General features: G+C 41.8%; 1 protein-coding gene across 5 annotated transcripts in view; it reads left to right on the forward strand.

Moving 5' to 3' along the window:
- LAMA3 (laminin subunit alpha 3) overlaps positions 1-13,738 on the forward strand; it is a 258,555-nt gene that overhangs the window by 185,584 nt on the left and 59,233 nt on the right. For all 5 annotated transcript variants that reach the window (XM_023647570.2, XM_070220837.1, XM_070220838.1 and 2 more), the window contains 2 exons: positions 4,657-4,766; positions 8,626-8,706. In XM_023647570.2, the coding sequence (XP_023503338.2) occupies positions 4,657-4,766; positions 8,626-8,706 (191 nt within the window). The remainder of the gene's footprint in view (positions 1-4,656; positions 4,767-8,625; positions 8,707-13,738) is intronic.

Here is a 13,738-nt window from a genome sequence, read left to right on the forward strand (position 1 = left end):
CCCCACTGAGAAGGAGAATGGGCAGTTCCAAGGAAAAGAGAGAGCGTCGGTACCCCCAGAATACAAAGCCCCAACTCATGGGGTGCTGTTTGGAAATACATTCTTCTGGCACAGATTCCCTTTGCATTGTGTAATGCAACCAGAGTGTGTTTCAATTATTTGAGTTCCTACACTGTATTCAGCCGGTTCAGCATGTCCCAGGGAGCTGCTTCCTCTGCAAGATGGGACAGGCCAGGACAGGAAATTGCTGTAAAGAACTCGATAGAATATTCTGTAAGATTTTAACCTTCTAAGTTCAAAAAGAATAAAAGACATTGGGAAATACTGTTTTACAGCTCCTAAGTATTCTTATACAATAGACCAGGTTTGATACTGTCTGTTGTGTGTAACACAGGTAGTTGCTTTAATGAAAAATAAATATTTATCTTGTCATTGAGCCATTGCTAGATGTGGAGTCCACTTTATCAAAGGAGTGAAGAACAAAGTGGGTTTTCTCTGCAGTCCATTCACCCAGTGAAATGATCAATAGTGAGTCATAATTCATGTTTTCATCAAATGGGAAGATTTTCTTTTCCATTTCCTTTCTTTGTAGCTCTGTCTTCACTTGTCCCTAATGGCTGTGTGGCCTCTAGAAAGGATTCATTCAGGAAACACTTCCTGAGCATTTGCTCTCGTGGGAGGGACAGCCAAGTGCAGGGGGTAAAACCATCGGGCGTGATCGCTACTCCTATAAGGCTTGCCGGCTAGTGGGGAATGCGCATGCGCACACACACTCTCTTGGAGCCCGTGTCTGCAGTCACTTAACCGCTCAATGGCAGGCACTGAGAGCCAGCACTGCTCTCAAATGTGCCCATTTCATGGGAGTTAAGGAGGCAGCCCTCATTCTCAGAGAACAGTAATGGGGAAACCAAGTACCTTTCACCATCAAACAGGCTGATTCCTCTGCAAATCAGCCTCGACCTCTCAAGACCCAAAGTCAATTTCTAAAATCTGGACCTTCACACATGTGCAAATCTCCATGTCGTTTCAAGAAAGCAGAGCAGCTCCTTGCTGGGAAAGCAGAGTGTGTCCATTTGAGAGGCAGGAGTAGCAGGTGATGTGTTGTGTGGGTGCTGTGGGCAGACGGACCTGCGACGGACCCATCTCTCCGCTCAGGCCCCTGCCTCTCCCTCTTCTTGCCCACTCTCTCTGCATTTCCCTCCTTTCCCCCATCCCCTTGCCTTCTACTGTCTCAGTCACCCCTCATCTTCCTCTCTGTTGCCATGACCCTTCCCCTTTCTCTTCTTCTGATCTCCTTTCTTCCGTTTTCCTTCATTTCATTCCCTGCCACTTGAGTCCACCTTCCCCCCTACTCCCAGAATGATTTATCTGAAACTCACAGCTGACTCAGGGCTCCCTTGAGGCTCATGGCCAGCTGTCCACAACTCCTTGGTGTGGCCTCAGGGCCCCCTTGATCCGGGCTGCTGCCTCTCCAGCTGCATTCCACCCGCCTTGGCAGTTCACCCCCCAGAATACCAGTTGCTTCACACTGCCCAGACACACTGCACTGCTCCTACAGGACAGTTCCCTGTACTCGGAATGCCCTTCCCTCACTTCTCCACCCAGCTCGTTCCTCTCCTTCTATCCTCCATGCAGGAGGCACCAGCACTGAAGCTCCTTCCCTGAAGCTCCTCTTGCCCTTACGGGATACTGACACACCTTTGTCATCGTATTTTCCACATTATATCGAAGTTGTCTATTCACATATTTGGTATATTCTATCTACCCCCGAGTGAGGGTGCCAATCCATCTTTGCATCCCTAATACGTAGCATAGTTGAGCTTACAGTAAATGCCCAACAGATGTTTGGTGTCAGATGGTGCTAGGAGAGCATGTGCTGTGGGAATGGATGTGGATTCATTCATTCATTCCTTCACTCATTCATTTATTCACAGTAAAACAAGGAAATTTGATAGGCAGATGCCTCCATTTGCAGGACTGATGAAGAAGCTTCTAGGGTAGGTGCTCTCAACTGAGGGTGATGGGTATTTCAGACATTCTTATGGGATTTTATCAAGCAACACAGGTTTTGACCACCGCTTCCACAGTCCTCTCTCCTCATTCCTGTGGAGGACCAGTGTTCAGAGTCTTTTCACTAGGAAACAGATGGCCTCACTGCAATTCTTGTTTTTCCCATGTTTCCAGCTCAGAACTAAGTAGATATAGAACTAAAATATCTCTCTTCAGGTATGTTCTTTTTTAACATTGTCGTTTGGAGTTGAAAAAGAAAGGAAACTAAAGTGGAAAGGTAAATAATTACTTCAAAAGAATGGATGTTTTCTGAGGGACTCAGGCATCAGAGCAAAGTGAGGGTGAAGCGTGCCACCAGCACCCTCCCCTGACACCCGGGACCCTCTGTGGATCCTGCATACCACAGTGTGGATTTGTTCCCAGTGTCCGGACCTACAGGGGAAACCCACACAGCAGTGGCATTTGGGGAAGGAGGGAAGGATTCGGGGCTGGGCGGAGCTTCCTAGTGATGCTCAAATGTCAATCTGTGAGCAGCATCCTACTTGAAAGACCCACCTAGTTTTTTGAAATATTTACTAAACGCTTGTGTGTATAGCACGATTTTACATCCAGAAAAAAAATGAAAAGATATTTTAACATCTTAGTGGCTTGTGTAATTCTTAGTTACTCAAAGGTTGGTGAAGGATGGATCTGTTTAAGCTGAACAAACTGATGACATTCATGACTGAGGGACAGTCTTTCCCGTTGGAGCACTGCCACACCCACTTAGGACATATATGTGTATTATTTTTCCCAATCTGGGTTCAGGTATTATTTAAAAACTCACATCCATTAAAGGTTCCTACTCCAGCACTACCTCTGCATACAGAGGTAACATGTATAGGCAAATTTTTAAAATTATACTTATTCCAGGCTGTGTAATTAACACAAAGTATCTCTGAATTATCGAATGCCCACAGTAAGGGGAGTTTTCCCAGCTCTTTTTGTGCATTTAGATCTTCCTTCTAGAGGAAAGCCAAGAAAGGTTATACTGGGCTAAAAATTCCACAAAATAAACCAATTCAACACAATTCACTTAGCTTTGTCTCAACAGACTGCTCAGTTGCAAAGTCGTATGATCTCAACACTTTATGAAGAATGACTTTCATTAGACACTGACCTTGACATGAAAATAGTTGTTTTTACATAAACTCTGTCGACGAAAATAATCCATAACCAATCTGCAAATGAAAATTTGGGTGAGTTTATTCTGAGCTGAAATCTAAGGACCATGGCCCGGGGCCTTTCTTCCCAAAGGAAGAAAGGGCACCAAAGAAATGAGGTATACAGAGTGGTTATATACCCCCAAAGAGGGTGCTTTACATATGATTGAAATGTCCCTCCCACAATAGTCACAAGATTGCCTTGTCAGCACAGAGCTTGATGGACACAGCAGGTAGTGGGTCTGCTATCTTGGTGGGCATAGCAGGAGGCAAGTCTATTGTCTCGAGCTGGGTGGTCACAGGTGAGCGTAGCAATCAGTTTCTAGCCTAAGGAAAGATGCTTAATCCTTAAAGAAATGCCAACGTTGGGAGGGGGAGGGAAGTCAGTTACAGGAGGTTACCAGACAAGCACAATAAAATGCAGATTTAAGTCCTTGCCTTTGGTATTGATTGAGAGTTTCTAGAGACAAGGTCATCTCCCCTTCTTGGTACAGAGAGGGAGATATCTTTACAGATGGAGAGTTCCTTTACAATGTAAATGTCTCTTAAGGAGACGCCAACGTTGGGAGGGGGAGGGAAGTTGGACCTTTACCTCAAGGGCCTTTTGCTCTTGCCATAGGGAATCTCTAAAGCAGATATACAATGCATGCTCAACGGCCTCGGTCAGGCCCTTTTGGAAAGACAAGGTCAGGCCGAATTAGGTTTATACCAAATGGCTTCCTCATATTCTCCAGTATATCCTATTGCTTGCCATTTTTATTTGTCAACACAAAGCTTAGATGAAATTAATGTCTTGCTTCTTTAAGACATTGGAATTGAATACTTTCTTCAGATATGATGCAACTTTTTATTATTGTAACAAATGCCATGTTTTAAAAACTTATTTCAGTTTTATTGCTTTTTGCTCTATCTTTGTTGAGTGAGGTAAAATCAAGTTAATTTTCGTAGAAGCAATTCCAAGGGGAAGAGAGGAAGGGACTGCATTTGCTGAGGCCCTATTATACTTTTTAAAGTCCTCCCAGCAACCTTGGAAAGTAGGTATGATTCTAACTGTACATTTTAAGAAAATTAGAATTGTATGTAAATCATACATCAATAAAATTGATTTATAAAAAAGACTGAGGCTCAGAGAGGTGAAAGAACTTGCCCGAGATTCCACAGCTACAAAAGGCTCTGAACCCAGCTCGTCTCTCTCCATCTCATCACACCTCTCAATGGTGAGCACCAGTGGCTGATAGAAGGGCACTTACACCTCATTTTTAACACCGACAGTGATTGGATAGGCAGGAAAAATATTCAGCAAGTTGAACTGATATCACCATACAGAGTCAGAGGACTTGAGTTATAAGTATGTGACTCATCACAATTAATCATCAATTAAGATGATAATGATCTTAATAAGTATAATTGGCTGCTGTTAATTATACTGTTCCTCCGTCTCAAGAACTGCCAGCATAACACCGCTGGGAACCACTGTGAGCGCTGCAAGGAGGGTCACTATAGGAACGCCGTCCAGGGATCCTGCATGGTCTGCCCGTGTCCTCATTCAAACAGGTACTGTGGAAGCTTGAAGATAATCTGTTGAGATAGGAAGTAGTTTGGTGATTGCCTAGGGCTAGGGTGGGGAGTGGGAGGAAAATGGGAAGTAACTGCTAAAGCGTATGGGATTTCTTTTTGGGGTGATGAAAATGTTCTAAAATTGTTTGTGGTAATGGTTGTACAACTCTGTGAATATAGTAAAAGCCATTGAATTGTACACTTGAAATGGGTGAATTGTATAGTATCTGAACTTTATCTCAATAAAGCAGTAATATTAAAAGAGAAGAATAACAAAAAATATAAAACGGAAAAAGCAGTCTTTCCAAGTTGTATGCTTCTGAGTTTTTCCTTTTCCTCTTTCCTTTTGCTATTCATTTAGTGACTAAACAATTAGTTATTGAGCATCCATTACAGGGCTAGGAGTTGGTCTTCTCTAGATGCTGAGGAAACTGCAGTAAAGAAAACCGGCAAAGATTCCGATGTCATGAGGCTTGACCTGGAGAATGTCTGTGGGGGGAGTTGTCACACTCAATAAAGACATGAACAGATAAATAAGACATATAATTTCACGTAGAGATGGGCTATGTGATTGATAAAAGGGTTATGCAATTGATAGTGAGTAGATTCTTTAGAGAGGGTGACAGGAGGGCTTTCTGAAGTTGTCGGGCAGGGACCAAGGAATGATGAGATGGAGTAAGCCATGACAATATCTTAGTGATGGGAGTCCAAGGCAAGGAAAAAACAGGAGAGAAAGCCCCTGTAGTGATGTGTTCGTGGACAGTAATATAGAGGAGGAAGACTTTTCCTCCACCTAAGTTGGGTTCATCTGGCCTGAGAACGAATTAAATTTCACAGGAGACAGAATAGCAACAGAAAATTAAACAAAGCTTTATGAGGACCAAGGCCCGGGGCCTTTCTTCCCAAAGGAAGAAAGGGCACCAAAGAAGTGGGGTGCACAGAGCAGTTATATACCCCCAAACAGGATATTTCACATATGATTGAAATGTCCCTCCCACAGTAGTCACAAGATTGCCTTGTCAGCACAGTGCTTGATGGACACAGCAGGTAGTGGGTCTGCTATCTTGGTGGGCATAGCAGGAGTCAAGTCTATTGTCTCGAGCTGGGTGGTCACAGGTGAGCGCAGCAATCAGTTCCTAGCCTAAGGAAAAATGCTTAATCCTTAAAGAAATGCCAACGTTGGGAGGGGGAGGGAAGTCAGTTACAGGAGGTTACCAGAAACAGGAATAAGATTATTATGCAGATTTAAGTCCTTGCCTTTGGCATTGATTAAGAGTTTCTAGAGACAAGGTCATCTCCCCTTCTTCCTGGTAGAGAGAGGGAGATATCTTTACAATGTAAATGTCTCTTACAAAGGGTAAGTAAGTTCTACTTTTCAGTTGCTTTCCTGTCTGGAAAGAAACCAGCCTCAAATAATCCTCATGCCAAAGAGACATATTTTGGGGTGGCCATTTCCAGGTCCCCACAGTAACAAGGCAAGATTGGCTGGAGTTCGGTGTGGGAGGGAGGGCCAGGAGATGAGGTTGGTGTGGCAGCCAGAGTTCAGATCCTGTAGGACCCTGCATGCTGTGTTAAGGCGCTTGCACTTTATCCTCAGTGTAATGGAAGCCATGGGACAGTTCTGAGCCACAGAGTCATGTGATCTGAGTTGTCATTCAGACTCTAGTATGGCCAACAGATTATATAGGTAGAAAGCTACCATTTTCTTTTCATGGTAATCCATGCTCTGTTGGGGCTTGGCAACTTGTCATATTCTGGCTCATCAGGACATGTTCACTGTAGGTCCAAGCAAAATATAACAAGTTACTAAGTAAAGCAAGAGTTGGTTTGAAAATCAGGACGATACTGATAAAATATCAGTAGTGCACAGGCTCTGGAACAAGTGTGGACCCCAAGGCTGATTGATATTAGCTGAGTATCAGAGAAAGTGGCCAAGTCTGAAAATTACCAAAGTCACTAGCCCAAATGTGGCTTTTCTGGAGATGCGTATTTGAAATGTTCACCCAGCTTTGCCATCTGTGTATTTGATACTCCTTAAACCTGCCCAGTCCTGTGACTTTATTTGTAAAGGGATCTGTCACTTGACACCAGCCCAGACTTGTTCAAACAGAAGCTGGGGAGAGTAGAAAGCGGTGAGATTTCCACGGGGTGCTTCGGAAAAGCTTTACATCTTTGGTTGCAAAGCGTATTGTTATCAAGGTCAGCTTCCAGCTTCTATGCAGGTGAAGTAACACAGTTCCTCAGATTTATCAATAAAACCCTATTTTTATCTGATTCTCCTTCCAGCCATATTAATACTGCTGACAAACTTGGAACTATCCCTTTAGAGTGTAACTTTGTATCCATGTAATAAGCCAAGAGAAGATTCCCAAATAAGAATTCTCTTATCAGTGTAGGGGAGGAAGACATTTCCTCTATCCAAAGTGGGTTCATCTCGCCAGAGAACGAATTAAATTCACATGAGACAGAATAGCAAGAGAAAATTAAACAAAACTTTATGAGGAACCATGGCCCGGGACCTTTCTTCCCGAAGGAAGAAAGGGCACCGAAGAAGTGGGGTGCACAGAGCAGTTATATACCCCCAAACAGGATACTTCACATATGATTGAAATGTCCCTCCCACAATAGTCACAAGATTGCCTTGTCAGCACAGTGCTTGATGGACACAGCAGATAGTGGGTCTGCTGTCTCGGTGGGCGGAGCAGGAGGCAAGTCTATTGTCATGAGCTGGGTGATCACAGGTGAGCGCAGCAATCAGTTCCTAGCCTAAGGAAAGATGCTTAATCCTTAAAGAAATGCCAACGTTGGGAGGGGGAGGGAAGTCAGTTACAGGAGGTTACCAGACAAGCACAATAAAATGCAGATTTAAGTCCTTGCCTTTGGTATTGATTGAGAGTTTCTAGAGACAAGGTCATCTCCCCTTCTTGGTACAGAGAGGGAGATATCTTTACAGATGGAGAGTTCCTTTACAATGTAAATGTCTCTTACAAAGGGTAAGTAAATTCTACTTTTCAGTTTCTATCCTGTCTGCAAAGTTACTAGCCTCAAATAATCATCATGCCAAAGAGACATATCTTGGGGTGACCATTTCCAGGTCCCCACACCAGCAAAGGATAAATGGAGTTACTTTCCCTCAGATTTCCATGTGTAATGTTCAATGCACAGACGTAGACATTTCACAAGGCAACAGGGAATTTTCATGATCTTGTCTATTAAAAAAAAAAATTTAAAGCTTCTCAAATATACACCAGTTTAGAACTAAAAGAAAAGGAATCAAAATTCCACAACTTGATTTGAAAAGTGTAAAAATCATCATTGGTTATGCCAACAGAAATACCTAGGCATCAAGCATGCTTTGTGCCTCAGTTCCTTCTGAAGTTGCTTGCTTGGACCCTCCACCACCTTTTCTTCCCAGAAAGCCATGCACCCGATAGAAAAGAACTAGAATAATCGAGGAGAAAATTTTTTTAAAGAATCAGAACTCTCTGTTCTTTTTTCTGCCTGGGCTTGTTTTATTCCTTCCTTGTTATTCCTGGAAAAATGCTGTTGTAATCATCTCTTCCAAAGTGAGCTACTTCGCTCTGACGTAAGGGAAGGAATGTTTTCTCCAAGCCAAAAATAAAACAGAATAAGTGTCTCCAGTGTGTCTTCACCAAAATTTGCCCAATGTCAGCTGAAATAATTCATCATTAGCTCTACAAATCTCAATAGGCAAAATTTTCTTCACACAAAAAGTAGCCAGACCCTTGGTCTCTGTTTTCACTTAATGCAAGTCAGTTCTCTGTGGCCAAAAATAACGAAAATAAAGCCTATCGATTTATGTTCTTACTGCGGCTTTTTTCTGTCTTCCTTCAAGTTTTGCCACCGGCTGTGTTGTGACTGGGGGAAACGTGAAGTGTTCCTGCAAACCTGGATACACAGGAACACAGTGCGAAAGGTAGGTGCGGCCCCTCCCCCTTCCTGATCCTCCGCATCCCCGCCCCGCCCCCTCCCCGCCCCTCTCCCCCCGGCCCCCCGCCCCTCCCCCGTGGCTCCCCTTCCCATCCCCTCATCCAGCAGGTGGGGGTGGGCTCTGTGGGCAGGTTGCTGCAGGCACTGGGTTGTGGGTGGCGCTCAGCAGGGTTGTAGCTCAGTGCTAGGAGCTGGGCGTTTGTTTTCGCTGAGGCTAGTAAGAGGTTTCCTGGGAAAAACACAAAACGGCTCACTTGATAAATCATTAACTTCCTTCTCTTTCTTGTTTTGAACGTGTTTCAGAAATTTGAGAATGAGGTCCAGTATGTCATAGCTGTATACACTCCCCTACACACCCCTATATACCCCTTCTCCCAACACACCCCTACCCCTCGTGTGAACTCATCCCTACATACTCCAACCCACATGTATACACAGCTCTACCTCCCCCCAGCCCACACACATCCCTACTTGCTGTGTGTACAACTCTACATAAGCCTACATACACACAAACATCCGCAGCCCTAGATATTCATAGACACGCACACACACACCTCTCTCTTTATCCCCACACGATCTTATGAACACTTGCAGGATAGTCTGTGTCTTATTAATTTCTGACTCCCTAGTGCCCAGCATGGTACTGTTCATATAATACATATTCAGTCATGTTTATGAAACAAAAGAATAAATGTTGCAAAATGGAAAGTATATACTTAATTATAAAGGGCCACAGAGCCAAGCTTTAGTATTTTCATGAACAAATTTTCGTGATTAGCTACTATGCATAGGGCACTGCCCAGTATTATGAAGACTGTAAAAGCTACTTACAATCTAGCTGGGGAGATAACACACGTCTATTTGGGAAAGTAACCGTATAACAAATGAATCATATGGACACCATATTTTTAAATTTAAAATAACTTTATCATAAAGTCAATACATATTTATTATAAAAATGATGTAATACAGGTGAGCAAAGAACCAACAAGGCCCACCACACCCCTAAATAGCCCTATATGCTCACGTACGCTCGCTACAGGCCTATTCATAATCATTTTACCTGCAGAAAACCACTGTTAAAAACTTGTATATTCTTTTTTTAATTTCTTTTTTATTGAGGGCACATTGGTTTATAACATTATATAAATTGTAGGTGTACATCATTATATTTCAACTTCTGTGTGTGCTACATCCTGTTCACCATCTAAAGTCTGGTTTCCATCCATCACCGTACAAATGTCCCCCTTTGCCCCTTTCACCCTCCTCCACCCTGCTTCCCCCTGGTAACCACCAAGCTGTTCTCTGTGTCTATGTGTTTGTTGTTGTTGTTTTTATCTTCCACATATGAGTGAAATCATATATGGTGTTTGGCTTTCTCCCTCTGACTTTTTTAGGTAGCATAATACCCTCAAGGTCCATCCACGTTGTTGCAAATGGCAAGATTTCATCTTTCTTTATGGCTGAATAGTATTCTATTGTATATATATATATATATATATATATATATATATATATATATACCACATCTTCTTTATCCATTCATCCATCAATGGGCGCTTAGGTTCTTTCCAAGTCTCAGCTGTTGTGAATAATGATACAATGATTACAGGGGTACGTGTTACTTTTTCAAATTGGTGTTTTCATGTTCTTTGGATAAATACCCAGAAGTGTAATAGCTGGATTATATGGTAATTCTATTTTTAATTTTTTGAGGAATTTCCATACTATTTTCTATACTGGCTGCCCCAGTTTACGTTTCCACCAGCAGTGTATGAGGGTTCCGTTTTCTCCTCATCCTCTCCAACACTTGTTCCTTTTTGTCTTTTTAATAGTTGGCATTCTAATAGGGATGAGGTGATATTTCATTGTAGTTTTGATTTGCATTTTCCTAATAACTACTGATGTTGAATATCTTTTCATGTGCCTGTTGGCCATCTGTATATTTTCTTTGGAAAAATGTCTGTTTAGATCCCCTACCCATTTTTTAATCGGGTTGTTTGTTTTTTTGTTGTATGAGTTCTTTGTATATTTTGGATATTGACCCCTTATCGGATATATGATTTGCAAATATGTTCTCCCAGTTGTTAGGTTGTCTTTTCGTTTTGTTGATAGTTTCCTTCACTGTGCAGAGGATCTTTAGTTTGATATAGTCCCAATTGTTTATTTTGTTTGTTTCCCTTGCCTAAGGAGACATATCCAAAAAGATACTGCTAAGACCAATGTCAAAGAGCATACTGCCTATGTTTTCTTCAAGGACTTTTATGCTTTCAGATCTTGTGTTCAAGTCTTTAATCCATTTTGAGTCTGTTTTTGTATATGGTATAAGATAATGGTCTACTTTCATTCTTTTGCGTGTGTCTGTCCAGTTTTCCCAGCACCATTTATTGAAGAGATTTTCCTTCCTCCTTTGTATGTTCTCGGCTCCTTTGTCAAAAATTAGCTGTCCATAAATGTATGCATTTATTTCTGGGCTTTCAATTCTGTTAAATTGATCTCTGTGTGTTTTTCTGCCAGTACCATGCTACTTTGATGATTATAGCTTTGTAGTATACTTTGAAATCGGGGAGTGTGATACCTCCAGCTTTGTTCTTTTTTCTCAGGATTGCTTTGGCTGTTTGGGGTCTTTTGTTGTTCCATATAAATGATTCTTTGTTGTATTTCCATGAAAAATGTTGGGATTTTGATAGGGATTGCATTGACTCTCTAGATTGCTTTAGGTAATATGGACATTTTAACTATGTTAATTCTTCCAAATCACAAACATGGAATATCTTTCCATTTCTTTGTGTCTTCTTTGATTTCTTTCAACAATGTCTTACAGTTTTCAGTGTACAGGTCTTTCACCTCCTTGGTTAAATTGATTCCTAGGCATTTTATTCTTTTTGTTGCAATTGTAAATAGGATTGTATTCTTGATTTCTCTTTCTGCTAGTTCATTGTTAGTGTATAGACACACAATTGAATTTTCTATGTTGATTTTCTACCCTGAAACTTTACTGTATTCATTTATTATTTTTAATAGTTTTTTGGTGGATTCTCTAGGGTTTTCTACATATACAATCATGTCATCTGCAAATAGTGGCAGTTTTTCTTCTTCCTGTCCAATTTGGATCCCTTTTATTTGTTTTTCTTGCCTAATTGCTCTGACTAAAACTTCCAATGCTACATTGAATAAGAGTGGCAAGGGGTTGGCCCCATGGCCTAGTGGTTAAGTTTGGCACACTCTGCTTCTGTGGACCAGGTTCAGTTCCCAGGAGCCTCCATACACCACTCAGTGGTGGCCATGCTGTGGCAGTGACCCACATACAAAATAAAATAGAGGAAGATTGGCACAGATGTTAGCTCAGGGTGAATATTCCACAAGCAAAAAGAGTAGGATTGGCACAGATGTTACCTCAGGGTGAATCTTCCACAAGCAAAAAGAGGACGATTGGCACAGATGTTAGCTCAAAGTGAATCTTCCTCAGCAAAAAAAAAAAAAAAGAGTGATGAGAGTGGGTGTCCTTGTCTTGTTCCTGTTCTGCTTTCAGTTTTTCTCCATTGAGTATGATGTTAGCTGTGGGTTTGTCATATACAGCCTTTATTTTGTTGAGGTACTTTCCTTCTATACCCATTTTATTGAGAGTTTTTGTCATAAATGAATGCTGACTCTTGTCAAATGCTTTTTCTACATCTACTAAGATGATGATCATGTGATTTTTTTATTTTTCATTTTGTTAGTGTGGTGTATCACATTGATTGATTTGCAAATGTTGAACCATCCTTGCATCCCTGGAGTAAATCCCACTTGATTGTGGTGTGTGATTCTTTTATGTATTGTTGTATTTGATTTGCTAATATTTTTGTTGAGGATTTTTGCATCTATGTTCATCAGCAATATAGGCCTGTAGTTTTCTTGTTTGGTGTTGTCCTTGTCTGGTTTTAGTATCAGCATAATGTTGGCCTCCTTAATTTTTTGGAAGAGTTTGAGAAAGATAGGTATTAAATCTTTTTTAAATATTTGGTAGAGTACACCAGAGGTTTGTGGGGCACTGCCTCTGCTGTTGCCTGTTACCTTGTGGCTGCAGGCACCACTCCAGTTGGGATGTTGGAGTCCTGTGTGCACCTCTGCTGCTGCTACCAGGCTCTGAGTAGCTGCTGGGGGCCTGAGATCACAGAGCTTCACCTCCACTGCTGCTCCACTCCCCGTGGCCACAGGTGCTGCCACAGCTGGCTGGCCAGAGTTGTACACACACCTCCACTGCTGCCCACCGAGTTCTCTGGGGCTAGGGGCAGCTGGCTCAGACACCACAGTGGGGGGTCCAGGGTCCTGGGCTCTGCCTTGTTTCGCCTCCTCTGTGTGCTCCAATCCACTCACCTCGTACGTACTGATATGTGGCTCTCTCCAGTGTCCTGGTGAGACACTGTAATGTAACCTTTGTTGGGTTATGGATGTTTTACTTGCTGTAGATTGAAGGGGAGAGACAAAGGGATCCTGTCATGCTGCCATGTTGATATCTCCAAGTTGTTGTATATTCTTATAGATCATTTCTATGTGCACAGACTTTTTCTTAAAAACAAAAGTAGATTGCTGTTTTACGTTCTGTTTTGACTTGTTTTCTCATCTAATAGTATGTTAGTGGTATCTTTCGGTGTCCATAAGTATTCTTTGATAACGTCATGTCAGGACCCAGAAGTTCCACTGAAGTTCCATAATCCCTTACTATTGGTCTTTGAGATAGTTTTACATTTTCCATTCAAAGTGGCATTAAAAGTAAATCCTTTTAGCTAAATATTTCTGTACATAAATCCTCAAGATGTAAGTATAGAAGTGGATCCCTTGGGTCAAAGCATAAGTAAATTTTAGAGAGTTTTGATATGTTTTGCAAAATTGCCCTCCAGAAAAGTTGTATCATTTACATTCCTACTAGCAGCAAAAGAACCATTGCCTGCCACCAGTGGATACTAAAAATGATCAATTTTTAAAATATTTGCCAATTTGATAGGGGAACATTGTATGTCATTTTAATTTACGTT

The sequence above is a fragment of the Equus caballus genome, chromosome 8 (assembly GCF_041296265.1).
Source record: "Equus caballus isolate H_3958 breed thoroughbred chromosome 8, TB-T2T, whole genome shotgun sequence".
Classification (NCBI taxonomy): Eukaryota; Metazoa; Chordata; class Mammalia; order Perissodactyla; family Equidae; genus Equus; species Equus caballus.